Raw genomic sequence first — 17,908 nt, 5'->3', positions numbered from 1 at the left:
TTTTCACTTTGGGAGAGGGGAGGTCACCAAGTGACAAGCTAGAAGGAAATTAAAATAGGTGACGCAGCCACAGGCAGGCCCCACCCAGAGCTGCCCCCCTCCCTAGCAGAAGCCATCAGTTCTGTGTTTCGCAAGACTTCCCTGCCTCCTTGGGGACAAGGAGGACCTCAAACAAGGGGAAGGTTTTGTGGTTTGAAACAAGTGTTTTCAGGGGAGCCTCGCCGTTCCTTGGGACCGGGTGTGCCATTTCAGCTTCGATGTGGAAATCTGCCGAGTGAAAACCACCAGCAGCCCCAGAAAGAAATGGCAGGATTTCCTCTAGCTTATTCACTGGGTCACCAAGAACACCCTGATCCATTCTGTGCCTTCTTCTGGCCGACCCTGGGCCAGGAATCTGAATCATAAGAGATGCCCCAGAAGTCTCCCTCTCTCGGAACTTCCATTTAATTTGACCAATAAAAGCATCTGCTGGAAGCAGAAGGTGGAGGAGAGAGTCAGAGGCCAGTGGCCTTCCGTTCAGCCTCACACCGGTGCTCACACCAGGGCTTACACCGTTGCTCACACCATTGCTCACACCAGGGCTCACACCGTTGCTCACACCATTGCTCACACCGGTGCTCACACCGGGGCTCACACTGGTGCTCACACTGTGCTCACACTGGGTCTCACACCGGGGCTCACACTGTGCTCACACTGGTGCTCACACTGGTGCAGGGGCCATCACGTTACTTTCGTACCCTCCAGCCTGGCAGTCACAGAGCCCTGCTCTCGTTAAGTCCCAGAACTCCACTGCCAGAGCACTTCTTTATGAACAGTCTCTTTATTAAATTTCCCTCGTTACCCCAATTTGAACATACCCTCTGTTCTTTGTCAGAACCCAGGCTTAGGAGGACTCTGGGCATCTGTGACCGGCCACCCTGGTCTTCCTTGGGTCTCAGTAGATGAGTTCCTGCCCCATGCCAACCAACAAGAAGAGGTGGGAACCAACTGCCACCTGTGGCCTTCCTCTCTGGCCACGTTGGTGCCTACTCTTCCTCTTTTTTTTTAAGTCATCCCTCTCCAAACGCCCCTGTGACATCCTCTGAGTTATAGCTTTTGAAGGTCGCTGTGCCGTACCTCACAGACCCGCCTTTTCTGGTACCCTGAGTCATCTGTGATACACCCTGCCCGAAGGGCTTACACGTTTGGACAAGATTTTTCTCCCGGGAAGAGATGTTTGACTAATAAGTGCATTGATAAATTACCCCCTTGGATCACCCCTCAGGTGAGATGGCCCGGCGGGTTAGAGTGCGGGCCTCAGCCTGGCAAACGTGTGTAAAGGCAGAAGGCGAGAACCGCCTCCACAGGCTGTCATCCGACCTCCACGTGTGTGCGTAGTGTGTACGCCCAACACATGCACATCATACACATGAAGTAGTAATGAATAAAATAAAATTTTAAGATAAATGTAGCACTTGATCAGGAGCTTTCTGGAAAAGCAATTTCTAACACAAGGAGCACGTCTTGCTGTTTTGAAAGGGCAGGTGGTGATACGGAAGGACAAGGAGATGTGGAGACAGTGCAGGCCCTCGCTCCTCTTGGAGGATCCTGGCTGGGCATCTCTCTCTCCGTGTGGCGCCTGGGCATGGCATCTGGGTTCTAGGATTGTTGCCTATTGTGATGACTGATGTGTAGGCTGCCCCTGCCGGGGTCTGTGAACTGAGGCGCAGCATCACCTGAGAAACCTGTGGAGAACTTTCAGATGCCAAGAGAGCCCCGAAGGGAGTTTCTTGGAAAAGGTTCTCAATCCAAGCAGCTGTTGTCAGACTTTCCAACAGACTGTAAAGAACAAATATTGCGTCTCTAGACCACATGCTGCGTGCTCAAAGCTTTGATTTGCTGACATTGTTCACCTGAGATTTCTAGATTTTGTTTTAATTCTCGGAGACGGAGCCTCAGCACTCGGAGCCCACGCTGTCCTAACACTCACTGTGCTCGCTGGCTGGTGCCGTCCCCTGCTTCACGGGAACCGCGGGCTTGCACTGCCACGCCTGGGGAGATCCTCAATGAATCCCATCTTTGCTTCTCTTCCTTCCTTCCTTCCTTCCTTCCTTCCTTCCTTCCTTCCTTCCTTCCTTCCTTCCTTCCTTCCTTCCTTCCTCCCTCCCTCCCTCCCTCCCTCCCTCCCTCCCTCCCTCCCTTCCTCTCTCTCTCTCTTTCTTTCTTTCACTTTGCTCACCTATTTAACCACATTGATGTGAATTACAAGATTCTTGCAACTTTTTTTTAGATTTATTAATGTATATATTTCAATGTCTTTTTGTTTTGGGCCTCACTACCTTTATATACATTTATATATGCTTTGTTCAAAACTAGTTTGTTTTGAAATATACTTTTTTTGTTTTTTCGAGACAGGGTTTCTCTGTGTAGCTTTGTGCCTTTCATGGATCTCATTCTGTAGCCCAGGCTGGCCTCGAACTCACAGAGATCCACCTGGCTCTGCCTCCCGAGTGCTGGGATTAAAGGCGTGCGCCACCACTGCCTGGCCTATTGAAATACACTTTTAAATTCAGTCAATAAAATGAAGTACTCTTAATATTTCAGGAATCAAAAATCTGTCAAGCTAACGGGTTTTTGATAAAATGGAGATTGTATGTTGTACTATGGTACTTTTTATTGTCTTTCCCTATTGAACCAATCTTTGTTTCAACTGATCATAGTATAGAATTGAAACAATCAATCTATAAAGGTATATTTTTATTATTTATTTTATTCATCTTTTCTTTCAAATGAATCAGCCTAAGGTGTTTTTTTTTTCATCTGTGGAAGATTAATTTTATTTTTAAGGCTATTTCTTCTTTTAAAATTTTCTTAAAATTTTATGTATACATGCCTGTGTGTATTTATGTCACATGAATGCAAGTGCCCGTGGATGCACAAGAAAGGTGTGTGTCAGATCTCCTGAAACGGGAGTGCAGGGACACGGCCCTCCTGTGATAGTGAACTGTCCAGTGTGCGGGCTGGGGACACGGCCCTCCTGTGATAGTGAGCTGTGAGTGTGAGTGCTGGGGACACGGCCCTCCTGTGATAGTGAGCTGTGAGTGTGCGTGCTGGGACACGGCCCTCCTGTGATAGTGAACTGTGAGTGTGAGTGCTGGGGACACAGCCCTCCTGTGATAGTGAGCTGTGAGTGTGAGTGCTGGGGACATGGCCCCCCTGTGATAGTGAGCTGTGAGTGTGCGTGCTGGGGACACGGCCCTCCTGTGATAGTGAGCTGTGAGTGTGCGTGCTGGGGACACGGCCCTCCTGTGATAGTGAGCTGTGAGTGTGCGTGCTGGGACATGGCCCTCCTGTGATAGTGAGCTGTCCAGTGTGCGTGCTGGGGACACGGCCCTCCTGTGATAGTGAGGTGTGAGTGTGCGTGCTGGGGACACGGCCCTCCTGTGATAGTGAACTGTCCAGTGTGCGTGCTGGGGACACGGCCCTCCTGTGATAGTGAGCTGTCCAGTGCTGGGGACACGGCCCTCCTGTGATAGTGAGCTGTCCAGTGCTGGGGACACGGCCCTCCTGTGATAGTGAGCTGTCCAGTGCTGGGGACACGGCCCTCCTGTGACAGCAGCGTGCTCTCCCAACCCCCGAGCCACCACCACCACCACCCCCAGCCTCTTTTTCTCCTCTAAATATCCAAATTAAGTACTCGGACACTTTCTTCTGCTTGTGATTGGTTCTCATTTTGAAAACAGTGTGACCTGCGAGATAAATATTTTTCTTACATCTCATGTAAAAGGATGTATTTACAGCTTGTTTAAACAAATTGTCTCTAAGCCAAGAGTCCACTTGAGGTGCTGTAGTAAAATGCTTCCGACTGGATAGTTAATAAACAGCAGAACCGTCATGTGGCTGGGAGACGAAGATCTGGTGTCTGCTTAGAGCCCTCTCTGTAGACCAGGGCAGGAGTCCCCGCCTCAAGCTATTTCCTGCGAGCACTAATCCCACTTGGAAGGCAAGTCCGTGGTGTCTTAATCACTTCCTACAGGCCTGTCTCTTAACACCACTGCAATGGGAATCAGAATTCAGCAGGAATTTTGGAGGGACCATGCAGACCACAGCACCAAGGATTCTCCTATTTCTTGTCTAAATAAAAATTGTTCAGATTCAGGAAGAAGTTAGTGACGTAAGATTGCCACTCTAGTCATGAAGACTCCAGAGGAAAGGAGTTCAGCTGAGTAAAAAAACAGAGAAACCAGAATTCAAAGACATCATACGTAAAAGGGACCTAACAGATAGTGACAGAACATTCTACCCAAACACCAGAGAGTATCCGTTCTACTCAGCAGCTCATGGAAGTTTCTCTAAAACAGACCACATTCTGAGACACAAAACAGCTCTTAAAAATGAAATAACCCGGTGTCTTCTCTCTGACCACACAGTGCAATAAAAGTTCAAGTCAACAGCAGAAGACTCTCGTAACTACAGGAACTCATGGAAATTGAACAACACATTACTGAAGAAGTCAAGAAAGGTTTTAAATTAAAATAAACATTGGTTGACTCTCTTAAGAAGCCCACGTCCATAGTTGAGAGTGTTTCATCCTTTTCCTGAGATTCTCTCTCCTTCCCTTAATTCCATGCTAAATCTGAGTTAAACCTTTTTCTAAATAAACTCCCACTCTTCTTAGAGAAATAAATAAATATTTTTAGACACATACCTGTTATCTAGTCCATGGTGGCTTTGAACTCATGGTCCCCCTATTCAGCCTCCCCACCGGGCTTAAAATGAAAGAAAACAATTTAAAAAACGTTTAAGTTCAAATGGTGTCCTCGGGACATGACACAGTAACTGCATTCATGAACTCACTGCAGCTGTGGTCACTGCACACACCCGCACACACCCGCACATATCCGCGCGCACACACACACGCACACACCCACACACACCTGCACCCGCACACACCTGCACAAGATGGAACCAACAGTTAACATTGGAGCAGGCAGCACTGATTAAATTCAGCGTTACAGAGAGGAGACAGGTGAGGACTTAAAGGTATGAAGGTTGCCGGGCAGTGGTGGCGCACGCCTTTAATCCCAGCACTCGGGAGGGAGGCAGAGGCAGGCGGATCTCTGTGAGTTCGAGACCAGCCTGGGCTACCAAGTGAGCTCCAGGAAAGGCGCAAAGCTACACAGAGAAACCCTGTCCGGAAAAAAACAAAAACAAAAACAAACAAACAAAAAAAAGGTATGAAGGGAGAGAGGGAAAGATGGAGTGGAAATGATCAACTTATACTGTAAAAGCATATACAAAACAAGAACAAAACCCTTCCAAATCCAGAAAACCAGCTGGTAACATTCAACTCACTTTGGAATTAGTAGCAGTGTTATGGATCAGGAATCATTTAGTGTGTGTCATAAAGTGAGGACATTGTATCGTTGCTGGCTTAAAATGCAATCTCCATGTTTCACTTGGACTGTTTCTGAAGGAGATGGGTGTAAGTGATTTGTAACCTTCAAATTCCAAGCTTGGCGATTTATCCGTTTGCTTGCTCCCATCCAGTTGGCATCCTAGTTACTCACTAGCCGTTCATCCTGTGTGCCTCATCTGGGTGACGCTAACTTCTCTAGAGTGTCCTCTAGGCTCTCTCTGCTGTGAGAGCGTAACTGTTCATCTTTCTCCTCCCGCAGCATGGCACCACACTCCTCATGGTCGCCTCCTACGCTGGCCACATAGACTGTGTGAGGGAGCTGGTTCTGCAGGGGGCAGACATCAACCTCCAGAGAGAGGTAAGTCAGACTGTGCACGTGGACAAAAGTGACCGGGTGAGAAGACCTCTGGTCTTCAGGGCAGTCAAGTGCTTAAGAGGACAGAGTTACCATCGCTTTGCCCCCACACCAAAGCCCGCCGCAGAGCTACCGTGCCTAAAATCAACGCTAGGAATGAACCATCATCAACTGTGATCATCTGTGCTACAGTAACTGGATAGCTGGTGCTGGGTATTTTATTTTAAAAATAGAGGTTTGTTTACTTCACAGTTTGGGGGACTGAAAACCTCAGATTCGGAACCACATCTGTCTGGCATCTGGTGAGGGCTGCCTTGGCTGCCTCACAACATGATGAGGTTGAAGAAAGGAAAAAGAAATGTCCATATACAGAAGAGACCACCAAGCACAGAGTGTCTTATTTTTTAACAACCCATGCTTGTGAGAACTAACCCACTCCAGGAGATGAGCGCTGATCTTTCCTATAGCTCCACCCACCGATGACCTCACCGTTGCCTCCCTCTGAAAGGTCCCACTTCCTCCTCACTGGGATACTGGGCTCCTAGCACTGACTCTTTGGAAGACACATTCAGACCTTATCTGCTCCATCCCAGGCACCACCCCGCCGCCTTATCACATTCCTTAACAGTCACGTTTTTGTCTCAGACACGAATCAGTACTTCTTCCTCTCTTGATGAGATACCATGGAATTTATAGGAATTTCCCAGATGTTGCTGTATTTTTTGTCTGCAGCCTATTCATCATGAAACTTGTTCCTCACAAAACCACATTTACAAATCTCTTTTCTGCCTGGCAGTGTATTAAGTAAGCGAGTCACGGGGGTGTGGGGACAGGGGGGGGGGACGACACAACGAAGGGACCGTGAAGTAACATGTGAGCATGTGATCACACTTGATCAATGTTGGGGTGCTTGGCTTTGTCAGGGGCTCCAACTGTGGTTCAACCCAGAGCAGCAGCAAGATGACAGTGGCATTTTAACACACGTTGGAGGTCGGGTCTGAGGAGACCCCACCTATATTCCCGAGCGGATGTAGGACCTGGTGAGACAAAGCTTTGTGGAGATGTGTGCTCCGGCCACTCTAGGTGTAAATTGACCTCTCAGTTCACACAGACCCGGGTATGAGATGGGCATCCTGGGACAGCTTCTAGCCATAGTGGACCCTTGATTTTCTTCATTTGGCCTGATTCTACGATCTGCTTTACCTCTGGCAGTCCTTCGTCTACTGCTAAATGTTAGAGGCCTTGTCTGTAGACCGTGGAAAAACAACCTTTGTGAGGCTGGTCTACAGAGCAGCAGTGTGGACACTGCCATCAGTTCTATCCATCTTCTCTCACACGGGTTCTTCTGGGGCAGTCTCCACAATGCTGGGTCCTTGTTTCAGGCCGTTTTCACATCAGCTGCTGAAACAAAATTTCTCTCTGGGATAAAGATGTTTAAGCCCATTTAGAAATATGTTTTTAAATTACCCTCATCTTTTTCTCTCTCTACTTTATAGTCCTTGTTTGTTTTAACTTTAAAACACAAAGCAGATTTTCTCTAATAAAAACAACGCAGTTCAGAAATATACTTATTCAAAAAGTTGATCCCGAAGGGCAGGTACACTGTGTACAAAAACCTCTCGAGAACCACCGAGAAGAGCAGAGAAAAGAGAAACAGGGACTTTAGCTAGTGTGTGGCTTTGTGGTTTTGTTTATTCATTCATCTGGTCACAATGGTCAACTAAACCAGCAGATGGAAACCTCTGTGCCCTGAGGACTTCACTGACGCACACTCGGTCCAGAGGTAAATCGTGACCCAGATGACAGGCTATGGAAGTTTCCAGTAGTCCCTCTAATTTCCTGAGCCCATGGCAGCCTCAGGCAATACAAACACTAACCCGGGGAAGGCCCCGAAGCACTGACTCCACGAGGGATCTTCGGAGTGTATTTTTGCAGCAGGCCTAAACCATGCCCCACTGTTAGTCCATCTGCAGCTGCAGAGTGTGTCCTTAGAACTTCCCTAGTCTTGCTTTCCTAGGCCCATGGAGCTTTCTAGACCAGCTGGAGACCAGCGGTCCTGAAGGGCAGTCGCCGCAGAGACCCAGCAGTGGTGACTGAAAGCAACAGGAATTGGCCTGGAGTCCTGGGCTTCAGGAGGAAAGAATGTACACTGAAAACTTAATTCAACTTTCAGAATGAACTCTAAATCCTGTTAGCTAGGGATTATTTTATCCGAATACATGCCTGATTTTATATATAAAAATTACCTCAAGCTGCTATGATCATCATTTTAGTTTATTTATCAAAAAAAATACTGAAAAATAAATATCTTCTCTTAATAAAGAAAACACCAGGAAGAATCCCAGATACTCTCTAAACTTTATTTCAGAAGCAAGTGTTTTCATCAAAACCTCTTTACAGATATTCTGGAACTTAGCACCCTTCGCTGCCAGAGAGCCAAGGATGGGTGCTGCAGATTCATGTCTGTGGGAACCACGGGGAGCCACTCATGGCAAGTGGCCAGGCTCTGGGGATGGGCAGGTGGCCTTTCCCCTCGGGGCACAGCTGGACGCAGAGGATTAAATTTGCAAAGGCATTGGATGTTCTGCCTCAGTGGCCTACCCTTTAAGAATGAATTTTAGAGTGATGAGTGCAGTCCACTGGACTTGATGCCTCCCCGGCCCCCCAAGCCTGAGTCAGAATCAGTATCCACAGGTTCCAGGTGAGCTGTGGAGAGAGGGGATTTTCACGGAGGCTGGAGAAGTGAAGTATGTTGGTTTCACCAAAAGCGCAGACTACGAATGTGATGGACATTTTTTCTTTTATTTTCTTTGCAATTCCTTGTGCATGTACAGTGTATTGTGATCATGTTCACTCCCATTACCGCCCATCCCCTCCACCCCTGCTGCTGATCCCCCTCTTCCCAGAGAGTCCCCATGATGAGCATTTTCACAGAAATGATATACATTGGCTACTGCTGTCCTATTAATGATTTTGTTCATGGGACACTATGACTTGGGTGCCAGTCTTTGAGTAGGCTTATAAAAGTGACTTCAAAGGAAACATGCTAAAAATACTGTGTTTTAGTTGACTGAAATGTGAATTTAGACTGTTAGTGGTTAATATGTCCAGTTTTGAAAAATATTTTAAGCCTGCTTCTGCTCTGACCTCCAGTTAGAGAATTTACAAGCAAATTATTTAGATTTCCCCCCTTCTTTCTTCTTTTTTCTTCACATTGATTGTTTTCTGCTTTGGACTAAACTGTGGAACCACAATTCTGCCTCCAGAGTTCTTCCACGTTTTAGTTTATTCTCCCTTCCCCAGACACTACACCAAGTATATTTGTTACCTCGTACAGCAAATCACCATGAACTGGGTGGCTTAAAACAACAGGAATTAATTATCTTGTAGATCTGAAGGCCAGAAATCTAAATCCAGAGTGTGGGCTGGGCTTCATTCCCCCTCTAGACATCCAACCCATGGCCTCCAGACCACATGCACTCCAGGATAATCATGAGTGGGGCCCAACACAAAACTTACTGAAAATACTAGGAGGCTTTTGTTGAATTATTTATGACTCATTTACACAGTTCCCAAGCAGGAACTTGGACGGTGACAGTGTTGAGTTACGATATCAAGATTGGACATGCCTGCTTGAGGCCGCCGGGGGTCTCCGTTCTCTGCTGCCTCCAGAGCTGGTGTGGCACCATCCCGTGCCTGTGGCTACCGCGTCCCAGTCCCCGTGGCTGCGGTCGCCGCTCCTGTCAAACATCCCTCTTCATCCATCTTCTTTTAATCACTATTTTTACTGTAGTACATCTCCATAAAGCTCACCATCTTACCCATTTTCACCTTAGCCGTTTCAGAATATGCGGTTGTGGCACCATGGATACGTGCATAGTGCTGTGTACCCACAGCATCTTCTCTGTGGCTCTTTCCCAGCACTGCGCCCACCGGACAATAGCTGCTCCCCCCCTCCCGCCGCCGCACCATCTCCCGGATCCGTCCCCATGCCTTTGTGTTCTTCACACACCACGGCAGAACAGGCTTACTCCATGTGGGAAATCTTTATGTTCCAACCCTGTTGTGCTGTCTGCCTTGATTTCCCTCCTTTTAAAACTAAGTAACAATCTGCCGTCGTAGGCCACGCCCCGTGACGCCCCCGTTTGTCCACAGATGCGCTGCTCCTCTGCCTCCACGCTGCAGTTCCTGCAAACGAGATTTCTTCCTCACTTTCTGTTTTCTGTTTTGTTTTGTTTTCGTTCGTTTGGGATTGGTTTAATTTTTTTGAGATAGGGTACACTATTGTAGCCCAGGCTGGCCTCAAACCGTGGAACAGCTCACAGAGCTGAGCGGGTTCAGTTCTTTTTGCACTTACAAGGACACTCATCATTGTCCGGGCAATGTGGAATGGGCACCTCCTCTCAGCTCCTCAGTCCCTTCCTTTACTGTATAAAGTAATAGCACATCCCGGAATCAGGACGGAGTCTGGCCTTCGGGGGAGGACCACCCACTCTAGTACAAGAACGACGTCTTCCTTTCATGATATTTCTCTCATCAAGAACTGGCTAAAGATGTGGCTCAGTGATAAGGACACTGGCTGCTCTTCCAGAGGACCCAGGCTCAATTCCCAGCACCCACGTGACAGCTCACAACTGTCTGTAACTCCAGTCTCAGAGGGTCCAGGGCACTATTCTGGCCTCCACGGGCACTGCACACACATGCTGCACTGACGTGTACAGACAAAACATCCCACATCAAAAAAGTAAAACTGTAAAAAAGAAAGAAAGAAAATCGCAACAAGCCAAACATGGCCCTCTTGGAGTTAGGAAGTCTGTGCAAAGATTCTGCTCTGTTTTATTTGCAAACTAACTTGGTTAATGTCTCTTTAAAGCCGTCCCCTCTCTCTCCCAGTCAGGTACAACTGCCCTGTTCTTTGCAGCCCAGCAAGGCCACAATGACGTCGTGAGATTTCTCTTCGGATTTGGAGCATCCACTGAACATCGGACCAAAGTAAGAGAATTCAGGTCTTGATTTTTCACACCCTGCTGAAGACATTCCACATCCCCGCATCCATTTTCTCCTTATCTGCGGCACAAATATGTGCTGCTCTTGCTGGAAGATTCTGTAACCAAAGGAAGTGGGTTTCAGGAGGTTACAAGTGGTTCAGGGTCAGCCAGTCTTTGGGATTCCTTCTAAGTTTTACACTTGGAAAATCTCATGGAGAATTACTTTTACTCTTTCTTACATCATTTATTTTCTGTTCAGGGAAACTAAGCTATATCACCAGGTGTCTCTCTAACAGTCCCTAGTTCTGTGTTTTATTCTATTTCTATATTAGTTCCAATACAGTAGTAGGAGCTATTGGAAGTACGACTTGGTCCTGTAGAGCCAGGCACTGTGGCATGCATCTATAACTTCAGCCCTGATGGTGATGGGCAAGAGAGACACGAGGAGCCTGAAGGCAACCAGTGTAGACAAAACGATAGGCTCCAGGTTCAGTAACAAACACCGTCTCAAAATCACAAAATGGAACAGCAATTGAGGAAGCTACCCTGATATCAACCTCTGGCCTACACATGCAACACATGGGTGCACATGTGCACATGCATGCACACAAGCACGTGTGCGCTCACTCACACACGTTACCACTAAAGTAGCAAGTTCACTGAACCCAAATCTCAACCCTAGAACTAAGTCAGAATGATCGTGCACGACCACATGTCTGCTCCAGGCATCTTCTTGCTTACCAAGCTAATGTTGGCTTAAAGTCTTTATGCAGAAGCCAATTTGTGCTCCCACAGATCCATAGAACGCAGAGCCCAGGATGAGCAATTCCATGATTCCATGAGGTCAACTGCAGGTGTTTTAAGAGCTTTCCATGGGCAGAAGTAAGTGTCAGGAGGTTGTGAGTTTCAGTTTGAACCTGTCATCAAAACTGACTTGGTTTTAATAATCACCCTCTTTGTTACTAACTGCATGCAATTTGTAGCCTGAAAATTCTTTTAATAAAAGAGATCGGTCCTCTGTCAGCGCCACTGTATCTTACTATTCTCTTACCTCATCAGGAAGAGAGGGCAGGAAGTTGACAGGAGAGAGAGCTCCCAAAGAGCGATAGTCATTGCTGCTGCTAAGCAGTGACGTCATGTCCCCGATCCTGCTAGCAGCCTCAGCCTTCCACCTCTCTCCCCTCCATTCCCCACCCTTCAAGGCCAGTTCAGCCCTATTCCTTAACAGACAGTCCCTCCCTCCGTGATGCCACCTGCAGCTACTGTCATGCACCAGAATGTCACTTTGACTGTGAACACAAGACCTCTACAGCAGGCATTCACACCTGCCCCTGACTGTCACAGCCACAGTTAAAAGGCTTACTTTTCTGGGCCACACCCAAGACCTTATGAATCAGAACCTCTGAGCGTAGAATTTGCTTTGAATAAAATTTTTTTTAAAATCCTATGCCCAAATTTAGGAACTGCACTATCATATTTATAATTAGTATTTTTAGTGAAGTCACATGTATTGAATTCCTCATAATTAGCCTAAGTCTCCACATCACAGTTCACAGAACCGAGCAGCCCTCTGAGGGGGGAAGCTGCTCCCTTACCAGAGGCACGTGAGGAAAAAGCCATTAGTGGTTCCTCGACCACAGACTCGGTGAGCCAGTAGTGAGATGTGGTTGGCGTAAGTGCTCGTTCTAATTTCAGCTGCAGAGATGAAAGTGGAGTTGGTGGAACAGAGAGGTGCCCTGCTCCACATTAGAGCACGGGTACTCTACAGCACTCTGCTGGTGTCAGGGCCCATGCTGTAGAAGAGACCCAGACAAACTGGCACAGGTTCAAAGGACGTGGACCATGCTGTCATCATCTGCTCTTTTAACGGAGGCCTATCTTGTCCCATGAACACATCTTAAACTCAGTGGCTTATAACCAGATAGTACCACAAGGAGAAGCCAAAGCTTGCCAAAGGGGCCTCTGGACAGCAGCTGTGGAAGGCCTTTCTGGTGACTCCGGGAGGACCTGACAGTACCTGGAAGTGTGCTGCACTCCGCACACTGAGAGGCAGATCTGTGACTCCTCCCTTGGTACAAGATACTTTGCAATGATAATAACTTGGCGAGACAACTGCATCGTGTCCCTGGCAGGTTATGCAAGGGTACACCATGCGCAGGTCCTTACGGTGAAAGCTTTCGTGACTGCAAAGAAAACTGAGAGGCTGGGGAAATGGCCCCGTGATTGAGAGTACTTGATGCTCTTCCAGAGGACCAGAGTTCAGTGTCCAGCAGCCATGCTCAGTCTTCCGTAACTCCACTTCAGGGAATCCAACACTCTCTCCTGACCTCTGTGGGAACCCCCCACATACACAGGGCATCCACTCACACAGACACACAGACGTGCACATACATACAAATAAAAAATAAAAAAGTCTTTACAAAATAAAGACCAGGTGGAGATGACAGGAGGGAACTGAGCTTATTATCTCGGGACATTTTCCTCCAGTTGTGAAGGGTATGCCTGGTGAAATACACGTTGCACCAGATACAACGCAGTGTCCTTTCCTCCCACAGGACGGGGGCACTGCCCTGTTGGCTGCCAGTCAGTATGGGCACATGCCAGTGGTGGAGACCTTGCTGAAGCACGGAGCCAACATCCATGACCAACTGTATGTGAGTGTCACCCTGACCACATCTAACATCCAGTCTAAATCCCAACGGCAGAACTGCCAACTTAGAGTGATTTTTAGTGCACCGTGGGGTTTTCCCTTTTTTTGAATATTTATTTTTATTATTTTAATTATGTGTACAGGTGTGTGTGCGTGTGTGTGCGTGTGTGTGTGTGTGTGTGTGTGTGTGTGTGTGTGTGTGTGTGCACATGAATGCAAGTGCCCGCAGAGGTCCGAGGTGTCACATCTGCTGGAGCTGGGTTTACAGGCGGTTGTAAGCCACCAGATGCGGGTGCTGGGAATTGTGTAATGATAAGGCGGCCCCTGGAGGCCTTGGCGGGTTGGGCCGAGGTGCACAGCGGCGGGTGAGACATGCCACACAGGCGCGGCAGACACAGCAAGTTACTCACACAGCAGACGCTTCGTTCACGTGGCAAGTTTATTTTGGGGTGAGGGTAGAGGGAATGGAGGGAAGGAGAAAGGAGAGAGAGAAAGAGAGAGGGCAAGAGGTGGGAGAGAGAGGGGAGAGGTTTTCTTCTCTTAAGGGGGCTTTAACCTGTAAGATGACGTCAGGACGCTGGGCGGGGCTCCAAGGGGCGGGTCAGAATACTAACGAACTCAGGTCCTGAGGAGAGCAGTATGTGCCCTTAACCACTGAGCCATCCCTTAGCCCTGCACAGTGGGATTTTCATCTGAGACATCAAGGGAAAATCAGCTAACGAGATGAGCTTTCCCTGTCATGGAAACCATGTCCCTTTTAAATCTGCGGGACATCTGGCACGTTTCACTCATGCAGTTCAGCTGCCCCAGAGTCCTGGGATACACATATTTACTCCGGCCATGACAAGCCATGTGGTCCAGTGCATGGACTGCAGCCTCCCGTTGTAAAGACACTAGGGCAAAGGCATCAGGGAGAGAAACCAGGTTGTTCCAAGAGAAATGAGAGGTGAAAACCTTGGAGATGGGTGCACAAGGTAGGGCTGTGAGGGGATCTGCTGCCTCTGTGAGTCCGTTTGCAGCTAATTGGCAATTAGTACGTAGCCCAGGGGCCTTTTTAATTGTCACTGTGATTCCGTAGGCTCTATGACAACTGTTATTAATCTGGTTTTGTAGGAAAAATAAAATACGGAAAGATGAGGTGACTTGACGGAGTCTCAGGGGCAGGGAGAGAGTCCTGCTTCCAATTATCCAGGAACTGTGTTTAGGTATTCCTCAAGTACACGGAACCCTTACGCCATAGGCGCTAGGTTTCCATAGCCGCATAATGGGCTGTGTGGGTGTGCGGGTTTCCATTTGAAGATCCAGAGCTTCCCTTGTTAACTCTTTGAAGTCCACAGCAGCTCCCCTTGCCCTCTGGCGCTTCAGAGTTTGTAAGGCTTGGGGCCCGAGATCCTTGATAACTCCAACAAAGAGCTTCTCAGCCTGGCTGCCCATGAGACGCACCTGTGGAGCGTTGCAAACCGCCAGTCCCGGCCACCCCCGCAGACCAGCAGAGCCAGCCTCTGTGGCCGGCCACAGCGGTGGCCTGAGGAGGTTCTGACGTGTAACACAGGCAGGGCTGGGGAGAGGGCTGGGGGTGTGCTGCGCAGACCGGACAACCTGCGCTTGGTCCCCAGCGCCTACACACAACGCTGGGCTCTGTGCTGCGCACTTGTGATCCCAGCGCTGAGAAGAGGGGGCAGGAGGGGTGGGGCTTGCTGGCCAGCCAGCCGAGCCAAACGGGGTGAGCTGTGGGTACAATGAGACCCTTTCTCCAAAAATAAGGTGGACAGCAACTGAGGACTCCTACTATTGACCTTTAACCTATACACTTGAGTGCACATGCATGCATGCACACACGCACGCATGCGCACACACTTAAACACATACACATACATATACCACACACCAAAAAAAAAAAAGGAAAAATGAGTGTACATCTAAAGCTTTGGATACCTCTCTATGGGTGGATGTAAGTAAAGAACAGCTGAGAGTCTAGGTTACTCTAGTGGGGGGCTGTATAGAAACTTTGGAAATGGAAAGGCAATTCTTATTTTCACAACATGACCCAGAGTTAGCAGTCCGAATTGAGGGTGGGTGTAAAATTTATACTCATTAGACAATATCCTTCCAGAAGGCTCTTGGAAATATAGACTTCAGCTGAGCCCTTATTCATAGTAAATTCCTCTCTGTTATAAGGTGAATTAAGAAATTTCATGTGCTGTAAATTCATTTTTACTTTTAGTAAAGTTGGTCCAAATATTTCTATTAAAAACAATTGACCTGGGTGTGGTGGCACACACCTTTGATCCCAGTACTAGGGGAGGCAGAGGCAGGTGGAACTCAGTGAATTCAAGGACAGCCCGGTTCACATAGTGAGTTCCAATCCAGCCAGGGCTGCAGAGTGAGGCCTGTATCAAAAAATAAAATAAAAAACGCCTGTATCGAAAAATAAAATAAAAAATGATGGGGGTGGGGTACACGTCAAAGATCTCTGAAAACAAGTGGAACTAATGCCGTGATGCACAGCAAGAGACCCTGTGTGTGGGGAGTCTGTCTCAGAAAAGACCGGAGTCAGCCGCAGCTAAGGGCGTGGGGACGTTCTGTGCCAATACACCACAGAGCAGCTGAAATTTGCAGCTGTAACCAAACATCTGCCTAGAAATCTGTACGGGCTGGTTTGTTTTTAATGATTGCTTCGGGGGTAATCTAGCACCTCAGCAGACACCCAGTGGAAATCCAGCCCCATCCAGGTGACGCGCCTGGTTGGGTTTGTGCCGAGAAAGGTGTCTGGGGTTCCAGCTGGCCATTAGCACTTCCAGCACAAGGGGATTACCTGGGTGCTGACTCCACAAGGCAATGTCCAGGTTTTCTACCATGGAGCAGAAACAACAGCGTTGGCCCCACATGCACACACTCTGACCTGAGGATCTGGACAAACACAACCCATGAATTTGCTTAAATCAGGAAGACATGATTCTGAGAAAGAAAAGGAGAAGTTGCCCCCACACACAGAGAAAAGCTCACGGAGACTGGGGCTGTCACTCTGGGCTTGGTGCAAATCGCCTTGTGTTTACAGGTGTTGCTGGCGTGCACTGGGCTGGCAGGGGGCAGCCAGGCGGGGGGTCTTTCTAAGGCAGGTTTTCTGAAGTCACCATCTGTGCTAGTGCCAGCCCAGTGCTCTGGCACTGAACCGCCACGCCCTTCCATACTTAGGGAAACTGCACATTGAGGGCCGTGGGGAGGCCGAGGGAAAGACACTAACTCCAGTTCAGAAAGCCACAGAAAGTGGGTTCTGGGGAGATAGGGAGTTAGTAAGGTGCTTTCTTCCTGATGTGAAGACCTGAATTTCATTCCCAGAACTCACATTAAAAAAACAAAAAGCTGGGTCTGCTGGAGAGATGCTCAGCAGTTAAAAGCGTGTGCTGCTCTTGAAAAGGACCCAAGTTTCGTTCCACATAGTGGCTCACAGCCGTCTGTAACTCCAGTTCTAGGGGGTCTTTTCAAAGCCCACATCTGGCCTCTCAGGGCACCTGGCATGCATGCACACATATATATGAGCATACAAAACATTAATACACATGAATAAAATAAAAATATGTCTTAAAAAGCTGGGTGTGGCGGTTTATGCTCGCAATCCCAGCACCTGAGGGCAGTGACAGGGAGAGCCCTCAGGGTCACTGGCCAGGCAGCCTGGTGTGAGCCCCAGGTCAGTGAGAGATCTCAACAAAGTGGACAGTGCCTTCCTGAGGAATGATGCTGGAGGTTGTCCCCTGGCCTCCGTGTGTGTGTGTGTGTGTGTGTGTGTGTGTGTGTGTGTGTGTGTGTGTGTGCACATATGTACCATTTATTTACCTAATAGCTCATAGCTATTGATTGGCAAAAAGAATAGAAACAGAAAAGAGAATGTGCTTTAATTAAGTATATGTACCTTTACTTTTCTTTGAAAATAAATATGAAGCCTGAATCTGAACACTTTTCTCTCTCAGGATGGGGCCACTGCCCTCTTCCTCGCTGCCCAAGGTGGTTACTTGGATGTTATTCGACTACTGCTGTCTTCAGGAGCAAAAGTCAACCAGCCAAGGCAGGTAATGTCATTGCCAAAGTCCGTGGAGCATGCAGCAGGAGTGCCAGGGGTCTGAAGCAGCGTAAGCCTGGCATGCGCAGGCACCGTAGACATCCCTCAGCCCCTGCCTCTGTGATGAGACGTTAGTCTTTGATTAAGATGGCTCCTGTTCTGTGCTTTGAGCTCAGCAGGATGCCTCTGAACTGAAGCTGACATTACAATTCAGAACTTTGAAAACTTGAGTGTTTAATGTCTGAGGTCAAGTACACACTCTGCCACCTCCTGTTCAAATAAATTATGACTGTGCTGAAGTAAAGTGTGTCGGCTGACCTGAGCCATAGGTAAACAGAGGCAAGTCCTTGCCTGGCCTCTCCTGATACGCTGCTGTATCTCCTGCCCAACACTTTCCAACAAACCAAGAGAAGCCCTTGACATTGAAATCATGGGTAGGCCCTGTGCCTTCATTGCTCGC

At 48.2% G+C, this 17,908-nt stretch overlaps 1 protein-coding gene across 2 annotated transcripts in view; it reads left to right on the top strand.

The window, feature by feature from the left end:
* The window catches only part of Ankrd29 (ankyrin repeat domain 29), a 49,906-nt gene that overhangs the window by 11,236 nt on the left and 20,762 nt on the right, over positions 1 to 17,908 (top strand). For both annotated transcript variants that reach the window (XM_076554743.1, XM_076554742.1), the window contains exons 3-6: positions 5,658 to 5,756; positions 10,647 to 10,745; positions 13,297 to 13,395; positions 17,360 to 17,458. In XM_076554743.1, the coding sequence (XP_076410858.1) occupies positions 5,658 to 5,756; positions 10,647 to 10,745; positions 13,297 to 13,395; positions 17,360 to 17,458 (396 nt within the window). The remainder of the gene's footprint in view (positions 1 to 5,657; positions 5,757 to 10,646; positions 10,746 to 13,296; positions 13,396 to 17,359; positions 17,459 to 17,908) is intronic.

This window comes from Peromyscus maniculatus, chromosome 19, assembly GCF_049852395.1.
Source record: "Peromyscus maniculatus bairdii isolate BWxNUB_F1_BW_parent chromosome 19, HU_Pman_BW_mat_3.1, whole genome shotgun sequence".
In the NCBI taxonomy this organism is placed as follows: Eukaryota; Metazoa; Chordata; class Mammalia; order Rodentia; family Cricetidae; genus Peromyscus; species Peromyscus maniculatus.
This window is presented reverse-complemented; position numbering and strand designations above follow the sequence as displayed.